Below are 26,243 nucleotides of genomic sequence, written 5' to 3' on the forward strand. Positions count from 1 at the left end.
AAAACGCGTTATCAACCAAGTGTCTGGTTCCTAATAAAAATGTTGCTATCATTTTGGGTTACCCCCTTCCTTATAGAGGTAAGGTAAATACTGTTTCTACGCCTATACACCAATTTCTTGGGGCACCTCCTCCCTCCCAACAAACAAGGTAGTGTAAGGAAATCCTGACAGCAGTGTCACTAGTCTCCCTGCTTCGTCAGAGGCCTCTGAGTAAGCGGGGAGACCCATGAAACGGCCGTCAGGTGCTCCTTAAACTTCCTTGTTTGCTGTAACTGAATTGTACCTGATGGCTTTATAGCATTGGAGAAACTTACTCTGCTGCCCAGTCCTGTTCTCTTGGATTGTCTTTCCTTTATGCACGAGTTTGGCTGTACTGTGTCCACAAACGTACCGCCGTGCCTATGCTGTAGCTAGGATTACTAACTCTGGTGTGCCCCACTGGTGCCCAACTCTGTTCTCTTGGATTGCTTTTACACGTTCTACTGCTGTGAGCATGGTGTATTTCCACCATCCATTCTTGAGCTCTGCCAATTAACGTTGAGTGCCAGCTACCCCTTTCTCTTTGCTTAAAGGCATGAAGAAAAGAGTAGCTGCGATGTTCCAGAGGGTTGTGAGCAGCAGCAGTACGGGCGAAGACAGGGGAAGCCTCTGGAGGAGTGAGAGGCTTCCCTCTACCTGGGTATCTGGTTTTTGTTGCAGTTTTCACTGCAGGCTTACTTCAAAATACATATGGTAACAGAACTGCATGAGGTGTTTTCTTACATACTTTGAAGTTCATTTCCTCAACCCCATTTGGAGATGGACTCCTGTATTTATTTGGTGCGTGGGAAGTAAAGTCAAGCCGGCCGGACCGCCTTAGAATCTGGACCGCCCTTCTTAGGCCGTGCTGTAAATGGTCGTGACATCTCCTTACTGCAGTTTTTCTTCTTCTGATGCACTGTAAACTCCCAGATAAGGATGTATTATTAATGTGGCTATTTTAATTATGCAGAGCCCAGGTGTAGAAGATACTAGACATGTCCAGATTTTCATATTTGTCATCAAACATTTATCGCTAGATTTGTTCAAAGACGCCACACACCCAGGGTGCTCTTTCCAGGCGGGCGGGCTCGGCGGGGCTTCTCACCAGGTGTTTGCTTCTGAAGTTTCTTCCTGAATTTATGTTCACAGAGACCACTTCATACAGCTTATACTGCTTTCATGTCTGAGTAATGTCTTCAAGGCTTGTTTCGTTAACAAACCGTCTTGGGCCCTTGCTTTGTTTTCTATTCCTCCAGAGGAGTTTGTCATTATTTTTTTGGGGGGGTAAATCGGGGTACATTGAAGGTATGCACTTGTTTTTTATTAGTTTTCTTGGGTTTGATGCACAAAGCTTTTCTCTCACCTTACTTGTTCACCTTAAAGGACAACTGAAAAGAGAGGAATATGGGGGCTGCCATATTTAGTTCCTTTTAATCAATACCAGTTGCCTGGCTGTCCTGCTGTTCCTCTGCCTCTAATACTTGTAGCCATAGACCCTGAACAAGCATATGCAGATCGCTTCAGGTTCCCTTTAAATTAGCATAGGCCTTGTTTGAGATACATTTGAAGCACTTGTCGGCTACATACAGTGGGTTGCAAAAGTATTCGGCCCCCTTGAAGTTTTCCACATTTTGTCATATTACTGCCACAAACATGAATCAATTTTATTGGCATTCCACATGAAAGACCAACACAAAGTGGTGTACACGTGAGAAGTGGAACGAAAATCATGATTCCAAACATTTTTTTTACAAACAAATAACTGCAAAGTGGTGTGTGCATAATTATTCGGTCCCCTTTGATCTGAGTGCAGTCAGTTGCCTATAGACATTGCCTGATGAGTGCTAATGACTAAATAGAGTGCACCTGTGTGTAATCTAATGTCAGTACAAATACAGCTGCTCTGTGAGGGCCTCAGAGGTTGTCTAAGAGAATATTGGGAGCAACAACACCGTGAAGTCCAAAGAACACACAAGACAGGTCAGGGATCAAGTTATTGAGAAATTTAAAGCAGGCTTAGGCTACAAAAAGATTTTCAAAGCCTTGAACATCCCACGGAGCACTGTTCAAGCGATCATTCAGAAATGGAAGGAGTATGGCACAACTGTAAACCTACCAAGACAAGGCCATCCACCTAAACTCACAGGCCGAACAAGGAGAGCGCTGATCAGAAATGCAGTCAAGAGGCCCATGGTGACTCTGGTCGAGCTGCAGAGATCTACAGCTCAGGTGGGGGAATCTATTCATAGGGAAACTATTAGTCATGCACTGTACAAAGTTGGCCTTTATGGAAGAGTGGCAAGAAGAAAGGCATTGTTAACAGAAAGCATAAGAAGTCCCGTTTGCAGTTTGCTACAAGCCATGTGGGGGACACAGCAACCATGTGGAAGAAGGTGCTCTGGTCAGATGAGACCAAAATGGACATTTTTGGCCAAAATGCAAAACGCTATGTGTGGCGGAAAACTAACACTGCACATCACTCTGAACACACCATCCCCACTGTCAAATTTGGTGGTGGCAGCATCATGCTCGGGGGGTGCATCTCTTCAGCAGGGACAGGGAAGCTGGTCAGAGTTGATGGGAAGATGGATGGAGCCAAATACAGGGAAAACTTGGAAGAAAACCTCTTGGAGACTGCAAAAGACTTGAGACTGGGGCGGAGGTTCACCTTCCAGCAGGGCAATGACCCTAAACATAAAGCCAGGGCAACAATGGAATGGTTTAAAACAAAACATATCCATGTGTTAGAATGGGCCAGTCAAAGTCCAGATCTAAATCCAATCGAGAATCTGTGGCAAGACCTGAAAACTGCTGTTCACAAACGCTGTCCATCTAATCTGACTGAGCTGGAGCTGTTTTGCAAAGAAGAATGGGCAAGGATTTCAGTCTCTAGATGTGCAAAGCTGGTAGAGACATACCCTAAAAGACTGGCAGCTGTAATTGCAGCAAACGGTGGTTCTACAAAGTATTGACTCAGGGGGCTGAATAATTACGCACACCCCACTTTGTAGTTATTTGTAAAAAATGTTTGGAATGATGTATGATTTTCGATCCACTTCTCACATGTACACCACTTTGTATTGGTCTTTCACGTGGAATTCCAATAAAATTGCTGCATGTTTGTGGCAGTAATGTGACAAAATGTGGAAAACTTCAAGGGGGCCGAATACTTTTGCAACCCACTGTAAAATGGCCTGACGGTCCAGATTTGTGTGAAACCTGTGGTCTATGCAATGGATGAGTTGCAGATATGATTGGATCATGCTTTTCTATGCTCAGCTACCATCCAATGTCTATAGACCGTTTTTTACTTCAGGTGGACCTGAACTCTTGCACAGGAAAACATAGAGAAATGTAACCTATATGTATTTAGAGAGTTTAGCCTGTCTAATTCCCCCTCATCTATTAATAATCACAAGTTAATTTTATCTCACAGCTTTGTCAGCTTTCTGCCTCGACAGAGCAGCTAATGTGCAAATACATGATATTAACCCTATGTCTGCTTCCATGAAAGCAGGAAGTAGACACATTGCAGATTTATTGCAGGATTTGTATCAGCTCTAACAAATAAATGTTTTTTTCTTTAAAGGTTATTATACTGTTGCTTATTATTATTATTTATTGTATTTATAAAGCACCAACATATTACGCAGCGCTAAACATTCATTTAGGTTACATTATTGCTTATTTTTTAGAGAGGAAGTTGTGAGTTCAGGTCCGCTTTCAGGGAGATGGCGATGCCGTCGTAGAGAACTTACAAAACTATAAACCCAAACATAGGCGCCAATGTACATATAGATCGCATCTGCTTGTTCATGTTTTCTTTTATAGTTGTGGGAGAGGCTGCCCTTTAAATCTGCTCTGTGCCATTTGCAGGATCGCTTGGAGAGCGGAGTGATTGGCAGGCTGGTAAACTTGCAGACATGTTTTTCTTTTCATACCTACAGCGGCATTCAGGAAACTGACAGCTGCTCCCAGGACTTGCTTTATGTTTCGCTTGATAAGGACGCCAGTGTTGCCTTACGAGCAATAGAAAAGACAGATAAAGTCGCTACAATATAAACCGTACAATGGAGGCTGGTTATCTGCTAGATTGCATTACTTACAACATGTATGTCATGATTGCAGCTGTCGCTGGGCGCTGGAAAGTCAGATCAGTGCGATGGCACAACTGTAATGATTGCATGCCAGTCCTCACCCCTCAGTAGGATGTACTGATTTCCATACTCTGCTTACCTCAACTGACAAATCTGCAGTAGGTACTCCAAACTGCCACTAGTAGGAGCTGTTTAGCTTGTAGCCTCAATTCACTAAGCTTAACTCCTGTCTTTAAAGAAAACCTGAACTGAAAATTAAAAGTCAAAATAAGCATACACAAGTCATACTTACCTTACATGTAGTCTACCCCTCAGTATCTTTCTCCTGTCCCGCGTCCTGTTTGTTCACTGTGATCAAGGGAATTTTCCGTCCTCCATTTTGAAAATGGCCATTACCCATAACAGCTTTCTGGTCAGCACACAGTTAAACTGTAACATCGCCCACTTGAGCCATAGGGAGACATGGACATTACCGGGTACATCAGTTTTCCTCTCAGCTATAACTGACAGCAACTGATATTTTACTGACAGCAACTGATATATTTCAGATCTGACAAAATATTGTCAGAACTGGAAGGGATTATTGTCAGAAGAAAATGGTGAGCTTCTGAGAGGAACTGATGGCAAGGTAACTATGTAATGTTCATTTGAAGTTACCTCGTGTTTATTTTAAATATTTTTACTCAGTACAGGTTCTCTTTAATAACTCTTCTGAGCTGTTTTACAGTTATCACCATGGTGATATAATTGTGACAACTGTAAAACAGCTCAGAAGAGTTATTAAAGACAGGAGTTAAGCTTAATGAATTGAGGCCTAGTCAGGCTGTTGGACCACTATCATAAAATACTGTAAAATTTAAAGGGAACCTGGACTGAAAATAAACTTATGATATAATGAATTGTATGTGTAGCACAGTTAATAAATAAAATACATTTATTTATAACATTGCATTATACTGTCATAGTTAAAGTTTAAAATCTACACTCTGCCTTTTAAGCTGTAAAAGTAGAATGAATGGCCCTTTGAACCTTCCTGCAGTAACCCCCATTCTCAAGATGTTTCTCTCTGTTTCTTGGCTGTTTGAAGTAAACCTTAAATGAAGAAATAGAAAAGAATTATACATACCTGGGGCTTCCTCCAGCTCCCTTCAGGCTAATCGGTCCCTCGCTGTCCTTCTCCGTTGTCTGGATCATCCAGTAGATGCCTTGTTATCCTTGCCATTCGGGGCCACTCAGCACAGGCACAGTCCAGCTAGGCGTGAGCTCCCCTGTCACAGCTGGGTGTGTTCTGTGCCAGTGCAATAGTACTGTAGGTGCAAAAGGCTCCCAGCAGCAGGAGCGCAATGGGCACAGTGCGCGCACCTGGGCTGCGTATGCGCAATACGTCCTGACTAGCGAAAATAACAGGGCATCTACTGGACAATCCAGACAGCGGAGGAGGACAGCGAGGGACCGCTTAGCCTTAAGGGGGGTGGAGGAAGCCCCAGGTATGTATATATTTTTTTTTATTTCCTTATCTCAGGTTTACTTTAAAGCGGATCTAAGGTGAAAAACTAACTATAAACAAATTACTTGTCTATGTACAGTATCTTATCTAAAGTTTAGATAGTTTACACAGCAAATCTAGCAAAAAAGTATTTGGCTCGAGGAATGCCCTATAAACTACAGTATGTGTAAGGGACACAATTATGCAATGAGTAAAAGTTTATCTCGGATCCACTTTAAGCTTTTATTTGCCCTTCAGAAAACAGGAATAAAGCCTCATCTACACGATACAATTTTTTGTGCGATTTGATTCAATCCGATATGTCCGATCGGGATTCGATTTGCCATAGCAAAACAATGGCAAATTGAATCAAATCCCGATCGGATATGTCAGATTGAATCGAATCGATGAATCGTAACGAATCGCACAAAAAATGATATCGTGTAGATGGGGCTTAACTTCCACAAGCTGTCACAGGCTCAGAGAAACAATTTTGCATAGATAACAACTCAACTTTTTAACTTTTCCTTGACTGGAAAACAACATTTTTTTTACATAATTGCTTAGTAGGGATAGTATGATATGTGTATCTTAACATGTCACTTCAGGTTCACTTTAAAGCAAATCTGTAATTGTAAAAAAAAAAAAAAAAAATACATTTAGATTCTTACCGACAAGTAGAGGGAAGACTGTGGATAGTCCATAGGCTTCCCGAGCCATCCAAGACCCCACCATTGCTGCGCAGGGTCCCTCTGAATAATTCCGACAAGAGCTTGGGGGATTTGTTCTCATGGCCACGCCCCCTCCGTGTCTGCAAACAAATAGGGAGTGCGGCTACCTATACTGGAGGGAAAGGAGGGAGGAGTCATCTGGCTACCTATACAGAAGGGGGGTGGCTGGTGACAGTGGCCTAGGGCGGTAAAGAGTACAAATCTGGCCCTGACTGGACTATCCAGTGTCTTCCCTCTACTTTGGTAAGTATTTAACTTTACGTTACAGATTTGCTTTAACTTACATGGATACACATACATGTTATATACAGTATATATTTTTTAGTTATATACAGTGGAGGAAATAATTATTTGACCCCTCACTGATTTTGTAAGTTTGTCCAATGACAAAGAAATGAAATGTCTCAGAACAGTATCATTTCAATGGTAGGTTTATTTTAACAGTGGCAGATAGCACATCAAAGGGAAAATCGAAAAAAATAACCTTAAAGAGGAGCTGTTAGGTATAAGGTCTCAGAGAAAATAAACACATATATCAGTAGCTAAAGATTGGCTGTACTTACATTACATATGCATTTCACTGTCCACGTTTGGATTTCACAGAATTTGTATATAGTATATGCAGAGATAGATGCTCCTGACAGCTCATGGCAGGCTCCATGTTTTTCTGTCAAATGTGTTGTCATGTCCTGCCTGCTTCCTGATCACAGATAAGCTCCTACTTGAACAACACAGTGTGCAGTGAATATTAATGAGCCATGTGGCTAGGAACAATAGCTGACTCCTGCAGAGTACTCTGCCCCGAGATTTATCAGTGCTACGTGCTGGACTGATTACAAGCTTCTGTAACGTCTCATTAGCAGCCGAGGGGAGGGCCCCAGAATGCTTTGCAGTTTAGTATGCGGCTTGCGTCTTTATGGGTCTATAACAGACTTGCTGATAAGCACACATCAAAGGTAACTGAGATTTTTATCTTCACTAATGGCTTTTGAGCTTCCTTCTAAACTGTTTAACACAGGAGAATAGAGGTTTAAATTAGCTTCTGCAGCCTGACAGTTACTCTTTAAGTAAAAGATAGCAAGTGATTTGCATTTCATTGAGTGAAATAAGTTTTTGAACCCTCTAACAATAAAAGACTTAATACTTAGTGGAAAAACCCTTGTTTGCAAGCACAGAGGTCAAACGTTTCTTGTAATTGATGACCAAGTTTGCACACATTTTAGGAGGAATGTTGGTCTACTCCTCTTTGCAGATCATCTCTAAATCCCTAAGGTTTCGAGGCTGTCTTTGTGCAACTCTGAGCTTGAGCTCCCTCCATAGGTTTTCTATTGGATTAAGGTCCGGAGACTGACTAGGCCACTCCATGACCTTAATGTGCTTCTTCTTGAGCCACTCCTTTGTTGCCTTTGCTGTATGTTTTGGGTCATTGTCGTGCTGGAACACCCATCCACGACCCATTTTCAGTTTCCTGGCAGAGGGAAGGAGGTTGTCGTTCAGGATTTCACGATACATGGCTCCGTCCATTTTCCCGTTAATGCGATTAAGTTGTCCTGTGCCCTTAGCAGAAAAACACCCCCAAAGCAAAATGTTTCCACCCCCATGCTTGACGGTGGGGACGGTGCTTTGGGGGTCATAGGCAGCATTTTTCTTCCTCCAAACACAGCGAGTTGAGTTAATGCCAAAGAGCTCTATTTTGGTCTCATCAGACCACAGCACCTTCTCCCAGTCACTCACCGAATCATTCAGGTGTTCATTGGCAAACTTCAGACGGGCCAGCACATGTGCCTTCTTGAGCAGGGGGACCTTGCGAGCCCTGCAGGATTTTAATCCATTGCGGTGTAATGTGTTTCCAATGGTTTTCTTAGTGACTGTGGTCCCTGCTAATTTGAGGTAATTCACTAACTCCTCCCGTGTAGTTCTAGGATGCTTTTTCACCTTTCTCAGAACCATTGACACCCCACGAGGTGAGATCTTGCGTGGAGCCCCGGAGCGAGGTCGATTGATGGTCATTTTCTGCTCCTTCCATTTTCGAACAATCGCACCAACAGTTGTCACCTTCTCTCCCAGCTTCTTGCTAATGGTTTTGTAGCCCATTCCAGCCTTGTGCAGGTCTACAATTTTGTCTCTGACATCCTTGGACAGCTCTTTGGTCTTTCCTATGTTGGAGAGTTTGGAGTCTGCTTGATTGATTGATTCTGTGGACAGGTGTCTTTTATACAGGTGACTAGTTAAGACAGGTGTCCTTAATGAGGGTGACTAATTGAGTAGAAGTGTCTAACCACTCTGTGGGAGGCAGAACTCTTTATGGTTGGTAGGGGTTCAAAAACTTATTTCACTCAGTGAAATGCAAATCAGTTGCTATCTTTTATTTAAGGTTATTTTTTCGATTTTCCTTTTGATGTGCTATCTGCCACTGTTAAAATAAACCTATATAAGTCCAAGAATACAATGTATTTAACTTTTTTTTTACTGTGTAGCTGTCCTTTACAGAAGGTAGTATTAATAAGACATTTTAGACCTCTTACCAACAGGTTTTGGACTAGTCCACCTCCTTATGGAGAGTTCTTAAATTGAACTTGAAATTGGTTTAACCCTTTAGCAGCCAATTTATTTAGAGGCCTGCAAGTGCTCCAGGCCAATTTATTTTTGCACATTCCCTTGCTTCTAATTAGTACTGCTGTAAATGTGTATGTATGGGCACTTGTCACTAGGGGGCAGTGTGCGACACTAACAGAGGACTTCTGCTTTCAGTTTCTATATTTTCTGCTATCAGAGAGAGATCAAAACAGTCCAAGAATTTACAGCACAACCAGTTCTGCCGGCCGAGGTTAAAAGCAGTGTACTTATCTCAAATGAGATAACTTCATTGCAGCTGCTAAGGGATTAAATAAAAAACTGAAATATTCACATAGGTAGTGGGAGGTCCAGAGGCTACCTGGATCCTTTTACACCCACTGATCCAGCAAAGAGTCCCCAGTTAGAGTCCAATAGGTTTCTTCCAGCCACATCACTTTTTTCCTCCATACATGAACACTTTGTTTTATTGGGCCTGGACACACCTTACTCGTGCATGTCTAGCCAGGGCATGCGTCCTCAGCTGGAAGCATGGCTGACAGCAACTTATTTGACAAGCGTGACTTAACGATGGGGAGTGAGAGGATCATCCACAGGCTTCCCAATACTGAGGTAAGTGCCTAACACTTTATTTGAAACCACTTCAGTTGTATTTTCAGGTTGCCTTTATTTTCAGAAGCACTCCCTGACTGGCAGTGACGCAGTTCAGCCACCAGAATAGTGTGCTGTATCTTTTGTGAGGTCGATTACCTCAGAAGCAGTTTAGTAGATCATCTTACTTGCCCCCCCAGTGGCCTCTCAAATGTTCCTTTCTCCTCCAGGTGTCGCCCAACCACGGTCTACATGCAGTCGGATTCATTGTGGCTTTCATTCTGTCTTTCCTGATCATATGTGGAGTTTTGCTTCTTCTTTATTACATCCAAAAAATCAAGCCAGGCCGCTCAGTAAGTACAGATCACATCAGACAGGTTTGGATGTCTGCTTCATGTAAAACAAAAGTGTTTTTGGACAATGTTTCTTTTTCTCTTTCTTCAATCTGCAAATTCATTTTTGTATATTTCATGTCAAGGCTTTTTTTTACAGATACATTTGAACCTATAATCTTCAGTCTACAAGGATTTATATCTATGTAACATTTCATTCACTTTATTACATACTCTACACTATATTGGCTTTCTGATTGTCCTTGCTTTCTGTTATAAAGTTTTCCTTTACCTTCGTCCAGGGGTTTCAAACTAAAATGCAAAGAGGCCAAAATTGAACACTGCGACCACGTTACAGGCCAACCTCAATGTCTAGTGGCCATCTCCCTCCCCTATACAGTTCCCTGCTGTCTAGTAGCCCTCCACCCTCCCCTTTACAGTTCCTTAGTGTCTAATGGCCCTCCACCTCCCCTATACAGTTCCCTGATGTTCAGTGGTCCTCCCACCCCTAGATAGATGAAGAGGAGGCAGGCACCACCAAGTAAAAGCTCTTTTAGTTTATTGGCAAGATAACAACATGCAATGATGGCTTGACGGTGATAGCCCGCTGTTTTTGGCCTTCTGCCTGTTATCATGCCATGCAGTCAAACTGGTAAATGGTCATTTTTTTTAGGTTCACTTTAAGATTTGTGGACACCTGTATTGGCTGCTGCCCATTGAGATTGGATGCGATCTCTAGGGCGACAGCTCAGTGACCCACTGCATCACTGTAATGCTGGGGAGGCATACTCTGAGTCAGCGTGTGTGCTCCAGACTATGTAGCTGGGTAACAGAAGAGGCTCCACAGATGGACACAGGAGTAATGAACAAGGGAGAAAGATTGCCCAGAGAAACTGCAGCTCTGGGCCGCCTATCAGGCTAGATGCTATGTGATACAATACACAACAGACGTAGTCTGTAACAGGCTAGGGTCATACACGATAAATCAGATGGCAGTAATACAGAAGGGCTATGCAAATTCGTAGTCAAGAGGCAGGCAAGGGTCGGAACACAAAACAATATACAATATTACAATAATACAAAACTGACTGACTAGAGTACATATATATCGTGCTGATGCGCAATATATTAAATGTAGCTCTCAAATAACTCACTAGCTAAAGCACAAGTAATGACAATTAACAAGACAGTCAACAGACAGACGGAATGCTCAGCCAATCTAGTAGCTGTTTCAGTGACAGCAACATTCACACTGAGATAGACAAGACTAACAGGTAGGAGCGTAACTAATGGCAACCGCTGCTATAGTTCGTCCTCAAGAACAAGGCTAGAAGGAATAATACTACCAGTCACCAACGTGGTGCTGGCAGAATTCAAACTATCAGGATCAGAAGGACTTTACTGACCCCCGCAGGTCAGCAAACGTCCAGCAGACATGAAAATACAGAGCAAGGCATTATACATTTTTACAATAACAACTTTCACAGCATAGACCCAACAACAACTCAGAGAGCTGAATGCTATGTCGGGCAGGGTCTGAAATGGGAGGCAGACTTTTATGTCGGCATCAGCCAATGGATGCAGGCATGCAAATTCCCACACAGCTGAATGGTAATTACGCAATCCTGAGCCAGCTTGATCACAAGCTGTCAGCTGAAAGACTCTCATAACAAATACATGCAATACTATGCAACAACATGCCTGTAGGAAATCCAGGGATATCTGGCTGCAGTTCAACTGCAGCAAGCAAAGGGAAGAGTTATGACAGCATCCTGAGCTGCTCTGAACTGCAGAGTGACTGCAAATGACAATGGCCTCAATTCACTAAGATCATGCTGGAGATAATAAGGCAAGAGAAAACTTACCTCCATACAGTGAGAGAGTTATCTTATCTCTTCATTCCTTATGTTACCTCCTCTGTAGTTAATTTACCTCCTCTGTAGTTAAGTTACCTCCTCTGTAGTTATTTTCACACGCAGTTAATGAACAGCCTGTCTTTAACTCTGGAGTTATTTTAAGGATTAAAGAGTTAACTTAAAGACAGAAGAGTTAACTTTGGGTTTGCTTGAGGTAAAATGTTTCCTGAATACTACATGCCTTATCACCATGGTAACAACTCTAAAAGAGTTATTAAAGACAGGAGATAAGCTTAGTGAATTGAGGCCATAGAGACTTATTGCGAATCCACAACTGAATGCAAGCAGATAAGTCATAACTGCCTGGTTGCAGTCCCACCGCAACCGACAGAACATGCTACAGGAGAGATTGTGACGATCGCTATGTTGTTGCCAAGCAATGCACCTGCACAGCACTGGGGTCAGACTGCACCTTAACAATCGCATACAGTTGCACAGGAAGTGGATAATAGTGCACTACATGCCCAACTAGTGAGGAAGTATAGCATATATGGTCTAGTTTTAACTGGGACGAGCCAAATAATGTACAGCAAAGTCTCCTGTATCCATCACCTGCAGGAATTGCCTGATGCCGGATACATGTGCTTGCCGGTTGCCGAAATAGCATAAAACCTCCCTCTGAACTACTTACTGAGGCTCCAGCGATGTCTGTCAGTCTCCCTCTATCTCCCTGCAGGCTCGTAGCGGCTTTCCGGCTTCCCCAGTGCACAGAAGCCACAGTGTCAGCTGACCTGCATCAGATCATGTGACACTCCGGCTTCTATACAGATGCCGGAAGCCGTTAGGAGACTGCGGGGAGAAAGAGGGAGACTGCCAGACATCGCTGGAGCCTCGGTAAGTATTTAAAAGCCTGCCAGCAGCCACAGAAAGCCCCCCAAAAGAGGTCCCCGTTATCCCCTCAGGCATGCCGATTAGTTGAGACATCCGGTAGCCTGAATTCCGAATAATGTGGACTTTGCTGTATTTTGAGGTGTTTTAAAACTGTAGCACTTGTTATGTGAAAATTAGAAGGGGTGAAACACTAAAACATTTGTAATGTTTGTGTTTGTCCCTAATTTTCCCTGGTAAAATGCTTGTAAAGTTAATTATTGGAAAAAAATCTTACAGATAAAACCTAGATTTTTCTTAAAAAAAGAAAACAAAAAGTTAATAAAAAAATAGATGCATCACTTTAATGACATAATTATGAAGTAATAAAATGTTATGAATGTTATGCTGTATCAATAGCGACACAGCCAAAACACCAAAATTGTCAGGACTCTCTCAAGGGGGTAAAAACTCAGGAGTGCGAAGTGGTTAAATATACTGATAACCATCATGAGTTCTGCTATTGGCATAATAAACTCACATCTGTAACTTACATTATCTAGGACAGTAATGTGCTGCGAATGCACTGCAGTGCCATTGCTACATGACCCATGTCCCTCACAGCTGAGCCCCTCTTCTGTCCTGTCCACTCTGAAATCACAGCAGAAAGTGCCCATCCTTCCTCTTGGATGCTGCAGCCACTGAAAGACAAATGGTCCTAATACATACAGCAGTGGCTCTTCCAGACCCCCCCCCCCCCCCCTTCCTGGGAGAAACAGGGTCCAGAATGTTTTCTAATGTCTAATCTGTGTGTTGCACAAATGACGGCTTCCTCTTTCCAACGCCTGCGGCTGCAGCTCTCATCTCTGCCTATTTGTGGCCAGTATGTGATATTGTGCTTTGTGACGGCCGCTGGCTCCGCATTATATCCTCCTATTTCACGCTGATCCAATAATGGCTTATTTTGATTTGATAAGAATTGTATTATAATCACAAAATGAGCAACACATTTTTTGTTTACAAGAGCAATTTTCCAGCTGCCTGTAATGTCAGCATTAGACTAGAATGAAGCTGTAATGAAAAAGGAGGATCTTGTTTTTTGTTTTTTTTTAAATGAGGTCCTTAAATCACTAAGTAAAACCAATCTAAGCAGACCCATTGGTTATTAACCGGAGTCTTCTGTCCTGACCCTTTTGCCATGCTGTGCAGCTCCATACAGAGAAAAGTGCACAAGTACTTATCTTCCTGGAAAAAAGCAATCCCTGATCAGGGCTGAGGCTGCCAATCCAAATTTATTTTGTTGTCCTCTGTTCTTAATAAGTATAGCAGAAAGTTTGTACAGATACACAGCCATAATATTACCCAGAGATCGATTGACCACTTCCCAACCACATGGGTTTTTTTTCCCTTAAAAACCAGAGCAGCTTTTACATCACTCTCCTCCCATTCATTCACCAATAACTTTATTGTTACTTATCACAACGAAATTAAATAATCTTTATGTTGTTTTATTGGCCACAAATTCGGCTTTCTTTGGGTGGTACTTTTTGCTAAGAATTATTTTATTTTATATGCATTTTAAAAGGGAATGATAAGAAAACAAATGAAAAAAACCCAAAACATTATTTCTCAGGTTTCAGCCATTATGCTACGATAGATAAAAATCCACCAGTTTTATTTGCTCATTAGTCCCGGTTATTACAACATTTAAATTGTATCCATAGTACAATGTATGGCGATAATATTTTATCTGGAAATAAAGGTGTTTTTTTTCCAATTACTGTTTTGTTTTGGTTTTTTATACTATATTAATAAATACAAGCCTTTATTTAAAAAAATAACAGTAATATGCCCTTATGACATGCATATTAAAAAAAAGTCCCTAAAGTAACTACGTTTGTTTGTTTGTTTTTTGTTATATCATATTTTTTTTATTTCAAGTGTTTTATTTTGGTAGCTATGGGGTAGGGGTAAAAAATGTATTTATTTTTCTATAGAATAGTGTATGTGGGTTCATTTTGACTTTTTGGCCACAAGATGGCACTACACTTACTTCTTGAGTATTGTAAACAGTTCACGAGAAGTTTTACGTGTGTCTGTTTACGTTTTACTCTTGTTAATGAATGCCAGTGTCTTGCTGAGGCCGGCTTTAATTCATCACAGGCACTGTAATAGGGTTTGGGAACAAGCTCACCTGACCTGTTGCTGCAACTCCTGGCCTCACCCATCGACACCCCCGCCTAGCACCAGGCAGTCAGGTGGTGATGGTGGATAAGGTCAGGAGTTGAGGCAGTGGGATAGGTGAGATTTTCTCAGGGCTGTGGAGTCGAGAAGTCGGAGTCAGAATTTTGGGAACCTGGAGTCAGAGGTTTCAATAAACTGAGGAGTCTGAATCGGATGATTTTTGAACCAAATCCATAGCCTTTGTAAAAATTAGACTAAAGTGTCAGAGTCGAGGAGTCGGAGCAATTTTGGGTATCTGGAGTCGGTGGTTTCATAAACTAAGGAGTCAGATTATATTTTTACCGACTCCACGGTCCTGGATTTTATACTGCACAGGCACCAGGCGCATTTTCAATTGGGGGTAGGGGGTGTTCCTAGCCTGATTCCTCATAGATTTCATGCAAAATCTATTGAGACTCAGCCTGCTGTGGGTGGGCAGGCAACAGATCTCTCTTCAATTAACCTGTCCATACATCGCTAGATACAGTATATGGGCACCTTAAGTGGAGGACAATCAATTTAATAGTGTTTAGTTCCACTTTAGTAACAGTAGAGTGTGTTGGGATTTACATTTTTCTCTTCTGTCATGTGCCTCCTGTTTAGGGAAAATCAAGTCAGAATAATGGAGAGCTGAAAAAAGAATTGCCAGCCAAAGCAGTAGATGGTGCTGCAGAAGACTTGGGCACCACCGACCGCTGGCTCGACATAATCGCTTTTGAGGAACCGGACAAAATGCTACAAGCTTTAGATGAGTAAGTGTTTGTTGTTGTTGTATTATTTCCTCTTATATTTTTGCCTCACATCGGCTCTCGTCAGCAAAGTGGCCAGATTTCACAAGTATAATTAGCCCTCTTGGGGCAGAGCAGGGTTCTTTGTAGATGCATTGATCAGCAGTGGAACCTCAGCTCATGGAATGAAAGCTGTTGTTGGGAAATTAATTTTCAGAGAACGGAGGCAAAAAAACCCGACTCATCTTCTGCAGGAATCCGCACGGGACACCTGTTCTGCATGAATTCTTTAACAGCTACAAATGGCTTTTTGAGGATTTCATCCCAGCTGATGCATATCCACCTGTGAAGCCTTCTCGTCTCTTGTGTCTACAGAGAGGGAAGATGGATTAAGCTTTGCAGGAAAGGACTAATAGGCACTCATGAATGTTTAGTCAACAAGCCTTCTTTTCCACTACTTACTGGCAGTTAACCCTTTCATAGTGTCAGGAATGAAGTGGATTCAAGTTAGAAACCTTCACTGCATATTGTGAGAATTGGACTACTTACATAGGCTGATTTATTAATCAGCAAGACAGGTCCTCGCTCCTCTTTTTAGCATAGCCACGCACTGATGCATGTCATGTGACCTGCAGGGACAGAAACCGTAAGGAGATAGGCCCATGGCTTCACTAAAAAGAGAGTAGTGAGGACTTGCTCTGCTGCTGGAAGTAGATAAGGTGTCACACTCTGCTGCTGATACTCTGCTACATCTGGGGAGGAAGGGAGGGATGAGCACAGGGTATACTTCTGGGGAGGGGGGGGGGGGGGCTTACTTGTAGGATTTTGCTGGAGGTCTGGTACAGAAATGGATCAAGGTGAAGTGGGGCCCTGGGCAAGGTAGCAGTTTTTGCCCACCATTGATGTTCACCTGGCTGTCTTAATATGCTTAATATGCTTTCTCCAACTGCCTAGGTTTGCCTTGTGGATCAATCAGCTCTGGTCTGGTAAATTCTAGTTATGTCCCTGAACAAATGATAAATATTTTTCTGGAAGAGTTATGTTCCAGCCTAACTTTCATTGTTCTGCCTCATTTTTGGTTTTCTTACAAAAGTTTTCATACAAAAGCGTACCTTGAGTGGCCTGCGACATAGAGAGTTGTTCACAATGGCTGGTAAAATCTGTGTGCTTTTTAAATTACGTGATTTGCCTCACGCACGCTATGTGTGCATTACTTGTGTAACGCGTGCTGCACAAATAGCGCAACATGCGTTATTCTAGCAATACACCCGTTGTGGATCTAATGCAATTCTGTATGTGTACTTAAAGTGTAACTGTCAGGCATAAAATCAATTCTTTATTTTAATACCAGGCAATCCAAAATTTAAAAATCACTCTTACTTTTCTTCTCCGTAAAACATCATTCCTCAGTTTCCCAGGCTCTTATTTGGTACATCTTCTGTACAAACGAAGTTGCAGGGCATGCTGGGGTTTATTTATTTTTTTTACTTTCCCCTCAGACATAACTAATGCAGCCTGATTGACTGAAGCTTTTTTGCCTCTCGTTTTCCCCTCCCACACCTCTGTTCCTCTCTGATTAGCCAATATTTTTCATGCTGACACAATGCACTTTCTACTGAAGAGCTATTATTATTATTATTATTATTATTTATTAGATTTATATAGCGCCAACATATTACGCAGCGCTGTACAATAAATAGGATTACAGACAATGATAACAGGTTTGACAGAACAATACAGGTAACAGACCATAGATATAACAATACAGGTAATAGCAATAAGATACACAACACAATGCAGATAATAGTACAATGCCAGATCATAAACTGGAATGGTAGTGGTAAAAACTTACCAGTTCCAAATTCTGGGTAAAGTGCACACAGTCATGTATGATACACAAGGGGAGAGGGCCCTGCCAAAGGCTTACAATCTAGAGGGAGGGGCTGGTGACACAAAAGGAGGGGGTGCATCAAGAAGTTATGGGCAGAAAGGATTAGGGTAGTGTTGAGTTGATGTAGGCCTCCTTGAAGAAGTGAGTTTTGAGTGCTTTTTTGAAGGTGGGAGCGAGCCTGATAGGCAGTGGGAGAGAGTTCTACAGGATAGGGGCAGCTCTAGTGAAGTCCTGCAGTCTGGCATGGGAGTGCGAGATGCGTGGGGTGGTTAAGAGAAGGTCGTTGGAGGAGCGAAGTGGGCGGCCAGGTGTATATATGCTGACCAGATCAGAGATGTAGGTTGGGCAGGACTTGTGTATGGATTTGTATGCCAAACATAGGATCTTGAAGCTGATTCTGAAGTGAATTGGAAGCCAATGAAGCGATTTGCGTAGGGGAGGTGTGGAGACAGAGCGGTGGGAGGAGTAGATGAGTCTGGCTGCTGCGTTCATGATGGATTTTAGGGGGGCGATGCGGTTTTGAGGAAGGCCTGACAAGAGGGAGTTGCAGTAGTCCAGGCGGGAGATGATGAGGGCATGGACAAGGAGTTTGGTAGTGTCTGGGGTCAGGAAAGGCCGGATCTTGGAGATGTTGCGTAAGTGGAAATAGCAGGCTCTAGCTACAGTTTGGATGTGGGTGGTGAAGGAGAGGGCCGAGTCTAGGATGACACCCAGGCAGCGGGCTTGTGTGGTTGGATGAATGATTGTGCCATTGACAGTGACATAGAGGTCAGTGGGGGGTGAAGCAGCACGGGGCGGGAAGATTAGGAGCTCAGTCTTATCCAGGTTTAATTTTAGGAACCTGGCAGACATCCACGATGAAATAGCTAAGAGACCAGAGGACACCTTCTCCATGGTGGTGGTGGAGAGGTCAGTGGTATGGAGGTAAATCTGGGTGTCATCTGCATATAGGTGATAGTTGAAACCCAGAGAGGAGAGGAGTTTTCCGATGGAGGCGGTGTAAATGGAGAACAGCAGGGGACCAAGAACAGAGCCTTGGGGGACCCCAACTGAAAGTGGGAAGGAGGTTGTGTGGAGCTGTGTGGAAGTGTCTGAAACACAGTAGATGAGTTACTGACGGAGCTGCAGAGCAGCTCACTCACCACATAGGGGACGACTGGGGCAGCTGCTGTTCTGGCCAGAAAGAATCTCTCCCTGTGGACGGCGAGGTAGGAAATGTAGTCTGTTCCTACCTCACACCTCCCTGTTGTGCCGCTGGCAATGTGTCTGTTGATCTTTGAGGCCCCCGTGCAATATCTCTGGCTCTGCAGATTACTCCTTAGTGAGTCTGTCCCTCCTCCTTTCTCTCACACAAAGTTTCCATATCTCCCAACTTTGTCAGATTAGAACGAGGGACACTTAAACAGAACCTGTACTGAGTAAAAATATTTAAAATAAACACATATTTGTTTATTTCTTAGGGTGGTGGAAAAATTAAACAAAGGAGAATTGCTGTCCCCTTTATACATTCTATCATTAAATTCACAGATAGTATAACACCTGAGCTGTGCAAAAATGCAAGCATTTTGCCAAAACTGCACTTCAGTGTGTTTGCGTTTTTGAGTGCGTTTTTTTTCGCATGCAGTGTTCATTTTGTGAAATGTGTTTGTGTGGGTTTTAATGTATAGTATATAGCTTAGCTGTATAATATATTGATTTCTATAAACGGTCACCACATGCGGAAAAATCGGAACACAGACTTTTTTTCCCTCAAAAAAACAAAAGTATGAACAAAAGCACAAAAACATGCTGAATTGTAAGTGGCTCATTGCAGTGCATTGCCTGTCTGACCATCATGTTCTATGCAAACAAACAAAATCTGCAGTTTTGTGAATTGTGAAGCTTCGGATGCAGGAAGTTGTAATATCAAAGGTAAAGTTTAGTGAAGCTGGGGAATGCATGAAATGTCTCTGATATCTGGCAGGGGGGGGGGGGGGGGGAGTTCAGGCACAGACACCTGACCCAGTGCCTTTGGTTACATTCACCTTTCATTGGATATGACATTTATTGCCCTACGCATGAGGTGTACTAATGCTGGAACTCTGCTGTGTTTTCCTGTCTCTCTGCAGTGCAGAGATAGCTAACCTGACGCAAGCTGATGCATACTTAGAAGCGTGTCGAGTTCGGATCTCCAAAGATGTGACAGAGATTCTGTTGAGGGACATGACAGGCGCCGGAACCCTCACCTCTCTGGAGGAAAGAAAGATGAGGACTGTCATGAGCGGTCAGTGGACTGACCTTGAGAAGAGAATACAAGAGGAACGACACAGGAAGATGGTAGCGCTGACAGCAGAATGCAACTTGGACAGCAGGAAACAAATGGAGGCTCAGCAGCTGTGGCAGAAGCAGGCCACTGAGGAGGGAGAGGGAACCATGAAACATGCCGGGGAAAAGGTATGTCAGGTCATCAAGCCGTGTTACACTTATATACTCGTCATGTAATAACCTTTTACACTGCCAGCAGCCCTTCTCAAAGCTTCTTCTCCAGGAAATACACATTTTATTTTAGCTTGGGTTAGCAAAGAGAGGTATTAGAATTTGTAATGGGTTATTACTGCTGTCTGTGTTTCCATCTTGGAGATTGTACACCACTTCCTGCCCTGACAAGAAGATGACAGGAAGAAGGTAAGTCTCTCAGACAAGTACAGAAACGGCAACAAGTAAAAGCTAAGAATTAGAATCCCCATTACATTTCTATTCCTGTACCTAATTTCCAAAAGGGAAGGTCAATGAGATGCAAATACATTGCGTAAATTAAAAAAGGGTGTCTGATATGTTGGGTGCCAGGCAGAGCCACCAGTAGAAAATCAGCAATATTACCAATATTCTACTAGTGGGTGCTGGATAATTTTAGCTAAATGTAGCGGCCATTTTAGCGAAATTCTACTATTGATTTACCTGACCTTCCTCTCACACTAACCCACTTTAGATGAGCATTTCTCTATCTGTGTCTTTCACTGTCTGTTGTCCAAAAAAAACAAACAACCTTTTACAAGTGATGTCTGGTGGACAGATGTGCATGCAGGGGCCAGGTACCATACTACTACCCATGTCACACATGTGCAAGTTCCTGTAAATGCTTGGGAGACCAATTGGGGCAGTTGACAGGAAGTATACTCACCTCTGTCTGCTGTCCATGTGAGAGAGCTCTAAGTTCTGCAACAACATGTAACCCCATACGAGTCTGTGGTGGGTTTCACCGACTACAAACCCAAACCGACTACAAACCCAAAGTGAAGTGACCTTTATGGAGATCAAGAGGGTTGCAAAGACCCCAAAGCCATGTTTGTAAAATTACATTTTTCTTAAAGGACAACTTAACCGAGAGGCATATGGAGGCAGCCATAATTTATTTCCTTTTATACAATGCCAGTTGCCCACCATTCCTGCTGATTTCTTTGGCGGCAGTAGTATACAGATCACACACCTGAAACAAGCATGCCGCTAATCCAGTCAAACTTCAGTCAGAGCACATGATCTGCATGCTGGTTCAAGGTCTATGGCTAAAAGTACTAGAGGTAGAAGATCAGCAGGACAACATTATGGTAGCCATGGAGATGAGTGTGAGTATACATAAATGAACGTAGCAAGAACACTAAGGGCCTTTTTACACTTAATGCGTTGGTATGCGTTAGTACGCGTTGGTACTCGTTTTTTTCATAGCAGTGCATTGTGAAAGATTTCAGTCAAAGAGTGTATAGTGGGAACTGAGCCATAGGAAAACATTGGTGTTACTTTGAAAATTAGTTGTCTTTCAGTTATAATTGAGAGCAACTGATTAAAGAGAAACTGACCAAGAATTGAATTTGATCCCAATCAGTAGCTGATACCTCCTTTCCCATGAGAAATCTTTTCCTTTTCACAAACGGATCATGAGGGGGCTCTGTATGGCTGATATTGTGGTGAAACCCTTCCCACAGTGTAATCCTGACAGTTTCCTGTCTGTGAACCTCATTGCATTGTGGGAAATAATGGCTGTTTACAGCTGGGTCCATCTGACAAAGCAAGCAGCGAGCAGCTTCTCCTTCCACTGACATCACCTGCTAGCGGTAAAAATGTCACCATGTGATAAATGTAAATCAGATAGAGGGAGGATTTTACAACGGGCAAACACTGACTAGATCATTTATACATAATTATGGTAAAAATGAAGCACTTTTTATGACATTATTTTCACTGGAGTTTCTCTTTAACTGCAATTACAGTGTGGCATTAAATAAGATATCTGTATACAGCTGACATATATACGCCCAGTAAAAACAATAGTTACAATTCTCAGCTCTAGTATACTATAAAGACAAGGAACTCCTGAAAAGGAAATTGTACAGATATGTTGCTAAGCCAGATTGTAAATAGCTGTAACAGGCTAATAGAAAGTTCAGTGTTTCCCTGAGGGTAATGTACCTGTGAGAATGCTAAGTGCTAAGCACCGTTATTAGCTTCTGAGCTCTAAGCCTCTCCTCTCCATAATACAAAATAAATGTAAAGACATTCTGTGGCTCCACTTTTCTCTTCATGTCCACACTGCGATCGATGTGAGGATTGTCTCTGTGTCTTTAGAACACATTCTGGAGGGGGAGACTCTACAGAGGGTCAATGGGATGCCTATAATTGTGGTACCCCCTTCCCCCACTCTACTTTCTTCTTTTTCATAACCCCCATCCCATCTTCTCAAGCTTCCTACCATTATCTTCGAGTCTTGCAGAGCTATTGCTGCACTCTTGTACTCTTGAGATGATTGTGTTTCAGTGAAGCCAAATGCACAGTTCAGATTTTCCAATCGGGCACAATCGTTTCAGGAGAAAATCTAAAGTGTTACAGGTGTTCACAATGTAGTAGCTGGCCTCCTTTTTTGTGGTTCACCTGAGACAGCTTTTGTTCTGTAGGATCTTTGAAGTTTCAGAAGCGTGATGCCACTTGTGACTCTTCCCAAACCCCCCCCCCCCCCCCATTAGAGCAGTACTTTGGTCAGCCAGGAGACAGTGACCCATATGCAATTATTTTTTTCACCTGAGTTATCTCCTAGTAGAAAATGTTTATCTTCTCTGTAAACTAAATTTTCAGGAATATACAATTAAAAAAGTACCCAAAAGTTGGTGAAAAAGTACTATCAAATTTATTTTGAGTATTTTCTTGCTTTCTGGTGACAAACTTGGTGGCAAAGGCATTTGCTGACAAGTTGTAAAATATCACCTGGGAGAAAAATTGAATTGCATATGGGCCAGTGTGTCTGTACAGCAATCATTGTAAAACTGCTGCTCAAAATACAGATGGTTTCACCCATCAAAGGTCTCAAGCAGGGCCTGGATTTACATCTAGAGGGGGCTATAGGCACAGACATTTTGGTGTCCTAAAATAGCAAATTCAGACTCTAACGCAGGTTAAAATTTCGCCTGCCGCCCACCCTGCAAGTGTAATGGCTGCCCCCTTTTCTTGCTGGCTGTCTTCTCCCTCTTCCCAAGTCTGGCGTGCACATACTTAGCCTCCTGGAATCGTGTTGATTGACGCCTATTTCATATTCCCCCCTCCCCCCTTTCACCCCTGTCGCATGAATGGGACTGCCTATCCAGCACGCCCACCCAGCACTCTATGCTCCCTTGGCAGTGACCAGCCTGAAGAGGAAGCACAGGCCTTGCTTCATTAAGCTGATTCTTTAGGCGCGGTAGTGCTGCGTAGCATGTGCTGGTAAATTTTGTGCGCTCCTTTAAAAATAATTGCCACTCCTTTCATCCCCCTGAACCCTGTTGAATCCAGTGGCTTTCTAGGATGTGATCCCCACGCTTTGATTGGCCCAAAAGGCTGCTTGTCAAGTGAAGAAATGGAGTCAAGTAAAACGGGTATCGCAATCGCAAATCGCAGTAAAAACGCAAAATTTGTACGCCAAAATCGTGATTCGCGCTTCTAATGTGAACTAGCCCTAAGTGGTTTATGGCTGTAATTCCTCTTCAGTGAGGGACTGTATAATCCGGCTGGGTCTCACTGGAGATGGAGAGAAATCAGTTACATAGCTGAATGTTAACTCTTTCAGGCAGAAAAAGAAGAAAAGGAACTCAGCATAGTGTATTTATTCGTATGCTTGGGACTTCATTAAATTTTACAATTTTTCCACGATAGTGGTCCTTTAAGTTACGTGACATGTGACATGATGAGATAGACAGGTGTATACCTGTCTATCTCATCATGTCACGTAACTTAACCACCTTACCGCCAGAGGGTGCCGCTCAGGCCCTGCTGGGCCGATTTTCATCAAATAAAAAGCAGCACACGCAGCCGGCACTTTGCCAGCCGCGTGTGCTGCCTGATCGCCGCCACTCTGCGGCGATCCGCCGCGAGCAGCGGCGAAAGAGGGTCCCCCCAGCCGCCCGAGCCCTGCGCAGCCTGGAACAAATAGTTCCGGCCAGCGCTAAGGGCTGAATCGGAGGCGGCTGACGTCAGGACGTCGGCTGACGTCCATGACGTCACTCCGCTCGTCGCCATGGCAACGAGGAAAGCCAAACAAGGAAGGCTGCTCATTGCAGCCTTCCTTGTTACCTATGCTTGCCGGAGGCGATCAGAAGAACGCCTCCGGAGCGCCCTCTAGTGGGCTTTCATGCAGCCAACTTTCAGTTGGCTGCTTGAAATAGTTTTTTTTTTATTAAAAAAAAACCCTCCCGCAGCCGCCCTGGCGATCTCAATAGAACGCCAGGGTGGTTAAAGGACCACTATCGTGGAAAAATTGTAAAATTTAAAGTACATGTAAACAAATACAAATAAGAAGTACATTTTTCGCTGAGTAAAATGATACATAAATTACCTTACTTTTCTGCTATATTGCTGTCACTAACAGCAGGTAGTAGAAATCTGACAGAACCGACAGGTTTTGGATCAGCTCCTTTCCTCATGGGGGATTCTCAGCATGGCCTTTGTTCTTTACTAGGTGGACCTAACCACATTAATATAACAGGCTCTAGTTCCTCACAACCCTCCTCCCCTCCTGGCCCTATGACCTCCGCCACCGCATGTAAGCATGCGCACACGCCCGCCCGTGTACCCACGCGTGCACACGCCCGTCCCCCCTGGCCCCATCCTCCTCCTGTCCCACTGTCTACACATGCGCAGTAGCTAAAACACACGGACACAGGGACAGGAGGATGATGCAGGGGCAGAGGGATTTTATTATGTAGGATAAAGACACTCCCTGAAAAGGATTTACACAAATATGCAAGCCGGCCTTCCTGCTCGCTGCACACTTTTTTGGCAGTTGGATGGAGCAACTTCCATTTACTAAATGCTTTTAAAAATAAAGAAAATCTTGACAACCCCCCATGAGGAGATAAGCTGGTCTAAAACCTGTCAGTTCTGTCAGATTTCTACTACCTAATGCAAGTGACAGCAACATAGCAGAAAAGTAATTTATGGCTTATTTTACTCTGGAAGAAACATACTTCTTAGTTGTATGTGTCTACATGTGTTATACATTTTACAATTTTTGCGATAGTGGTCCTTTAAGGATCCCTTTAAATGTTAACTAAGCATACACTCACTTGTCCTTTAACTGGGTACCTTGCTATATAGTCATTATGTGCATGGGTCTGATCCATGTTCAAGCAATATACAGTATTTAGTTTGCTGAAAGGCATATAATAATAGGTGTGAATGTTTCACATCATTTTCTCTCATATTTCTGTGAACTTTCCTAACTCACAACGGTAACACAGGCCATCTGGAGAGACGCGTTCTTTACTTTCCCTGCACACAATGAATAAAATGACTAGCACACCCTGGAGGCTCTTAAACTTTGAAAGGTCACTGTAAACATCGGGGAGAGCTGTAGGAAGACGCTTTGCTAACATTTCCTGTACAATCAGTTATATTACTGGTGAAGGCATAAACAAGAATGCCAGGAACAGGTGCACATTAATAGGTGCAAGAGAGTTTTATTACATCTGACACTTGCCACGAATCTGTGATCTTTTAAGCTGTAACTTTGCCTGCTTTTTTTTTTGTTTCAAGTTAAAGGGACTCCGAGCTCTGAAAAAAAAGGAAAGTTGTACTCACCAGGGGCTTTTTCCAGCCCAGTGCTGGTCGGGAGGTCCCACGCCGGCGTCCTGGCTCCTCTCCTTCTCCCCGCTCCGGGAATGGAAATGTGTTTGTAATGCTGGCTATTAACAGGATTAAAGCCCTCACTGACTTATCTGAAAGCAATGGATGTGTCTGTTGGAGGTACTTGACAAGTAGGCTCCTGGCCCGGAAGAAAAATAAGCAAAAGAAAAACATTAGCAGTGCCAATATAGAGTGATAGAAGAGAACCCGAGGTGGGGTTCTGACAATGCTATCCGCATACAGAGGCTGAGTCTGTCTATACTGTCCAGCCTCTGTTGCTATCCAGATCCCACCTAAGTTCCCCCTGCGCTCTGCTATGCCCCATAAATCACAGCCGCGCTGTGCGGGCTGTGTTTACCTTTGTACTGTCAGTCTCGGGTGCTCCCCCGCCTCTTGCATAGCTCCGGGCCCCGCCCGCATCCCTTCCCTCCAATCAGCGGGGAGGGAAGGGACACGGGCGGGGACCGGAGCTATGCAGGAGGGGGGGGTGCGGCAAGAGTGACAGTACATAGGTAAACACAGGCCGCTGCAACACGCTGCATGTCGACAGCGTGGCTGTGATTTATGGGGGATAGCAGATTGCAGGGGGGCTTAGGGGGATCTGGATAGCAACAGAGGCTGGGCAGTATAGGCAGACCCAGCCTCAGTATGCGGATAGCATTGTCAGAACCCCACCTCGGGTTCTCTTTAAAGCAAACCTGAAGAGAAAAAAAAATGCATGAGAT

At 43.3% G+C, this 26,243-nt stretch overlaps 1 protein-coding gene and 1 long non-coding RNA gene across 3 annotated transcripts in view; one reads left to right on the forward strand and one right to left on the reverse strand.

Moving 5' to 3' along the window:
- The window catches only part of LOC137564033 (uncharacterized), a 26,631-nt gene extending 22,329 nt beyond the window's left edge, over window positions 1-4,302 (reverse strand). Inside the window, exons 1-2 of the long non-coding RNA XR_011030495.1 lie at window positions 4,128-4,302; window positions 3,963-4,040 (exon numbers count right to left, since the gene is read on the reverse strand). This is a non-coding gene — a long non-coding RNA (uncharacterized lncRNA). The remainder of the gene's footprint in view (window positions 1-3,962; window positions 4,041-4,127) is intronic.
- The window catches only part of EVC2 (EvC ciliary complex subunit 2), a 167,990-nt gene that overhangs the window by 64,190 nt on the left and 77,557 nt on the right, over window positions 1-26,243 (forward strand). For both annotated transcript variants that reach the window (XM_068277224.1, XM_068277233.1), the window contains exons 8-10: window positions 9,731-9,853; window positions 15,382-15,530; window positions 19,506-19,830. In XM_068277224.1, the coding sequence (XP_068133325.1) occupies window positions 9,731-9,853; window positions 15,382-15,530; window positions 19,506-19,830 (597 nt within the window). The remainder of the gene's footprint in view (window positions 1-9,730; window positions 9,854-15,381; window positions 15,531-19,505; window positions 19,831-26,243) is intronic.

This window comes from Hyperolius riggenbachi, chromosome 1 (assembly GCF_040937935.1).
Source record: "Hyperolius riggenbachi isolate aHypRig1 chromosome 1, aHypRig1.pri, whole genome shotgun sequence".
Lineage (NCBI taxonomy): Eukaryota > Metazoa > Chordata > Amphibia > Anura > Hyperoliidae > Hyperolius > Hyperolius riggenbachi.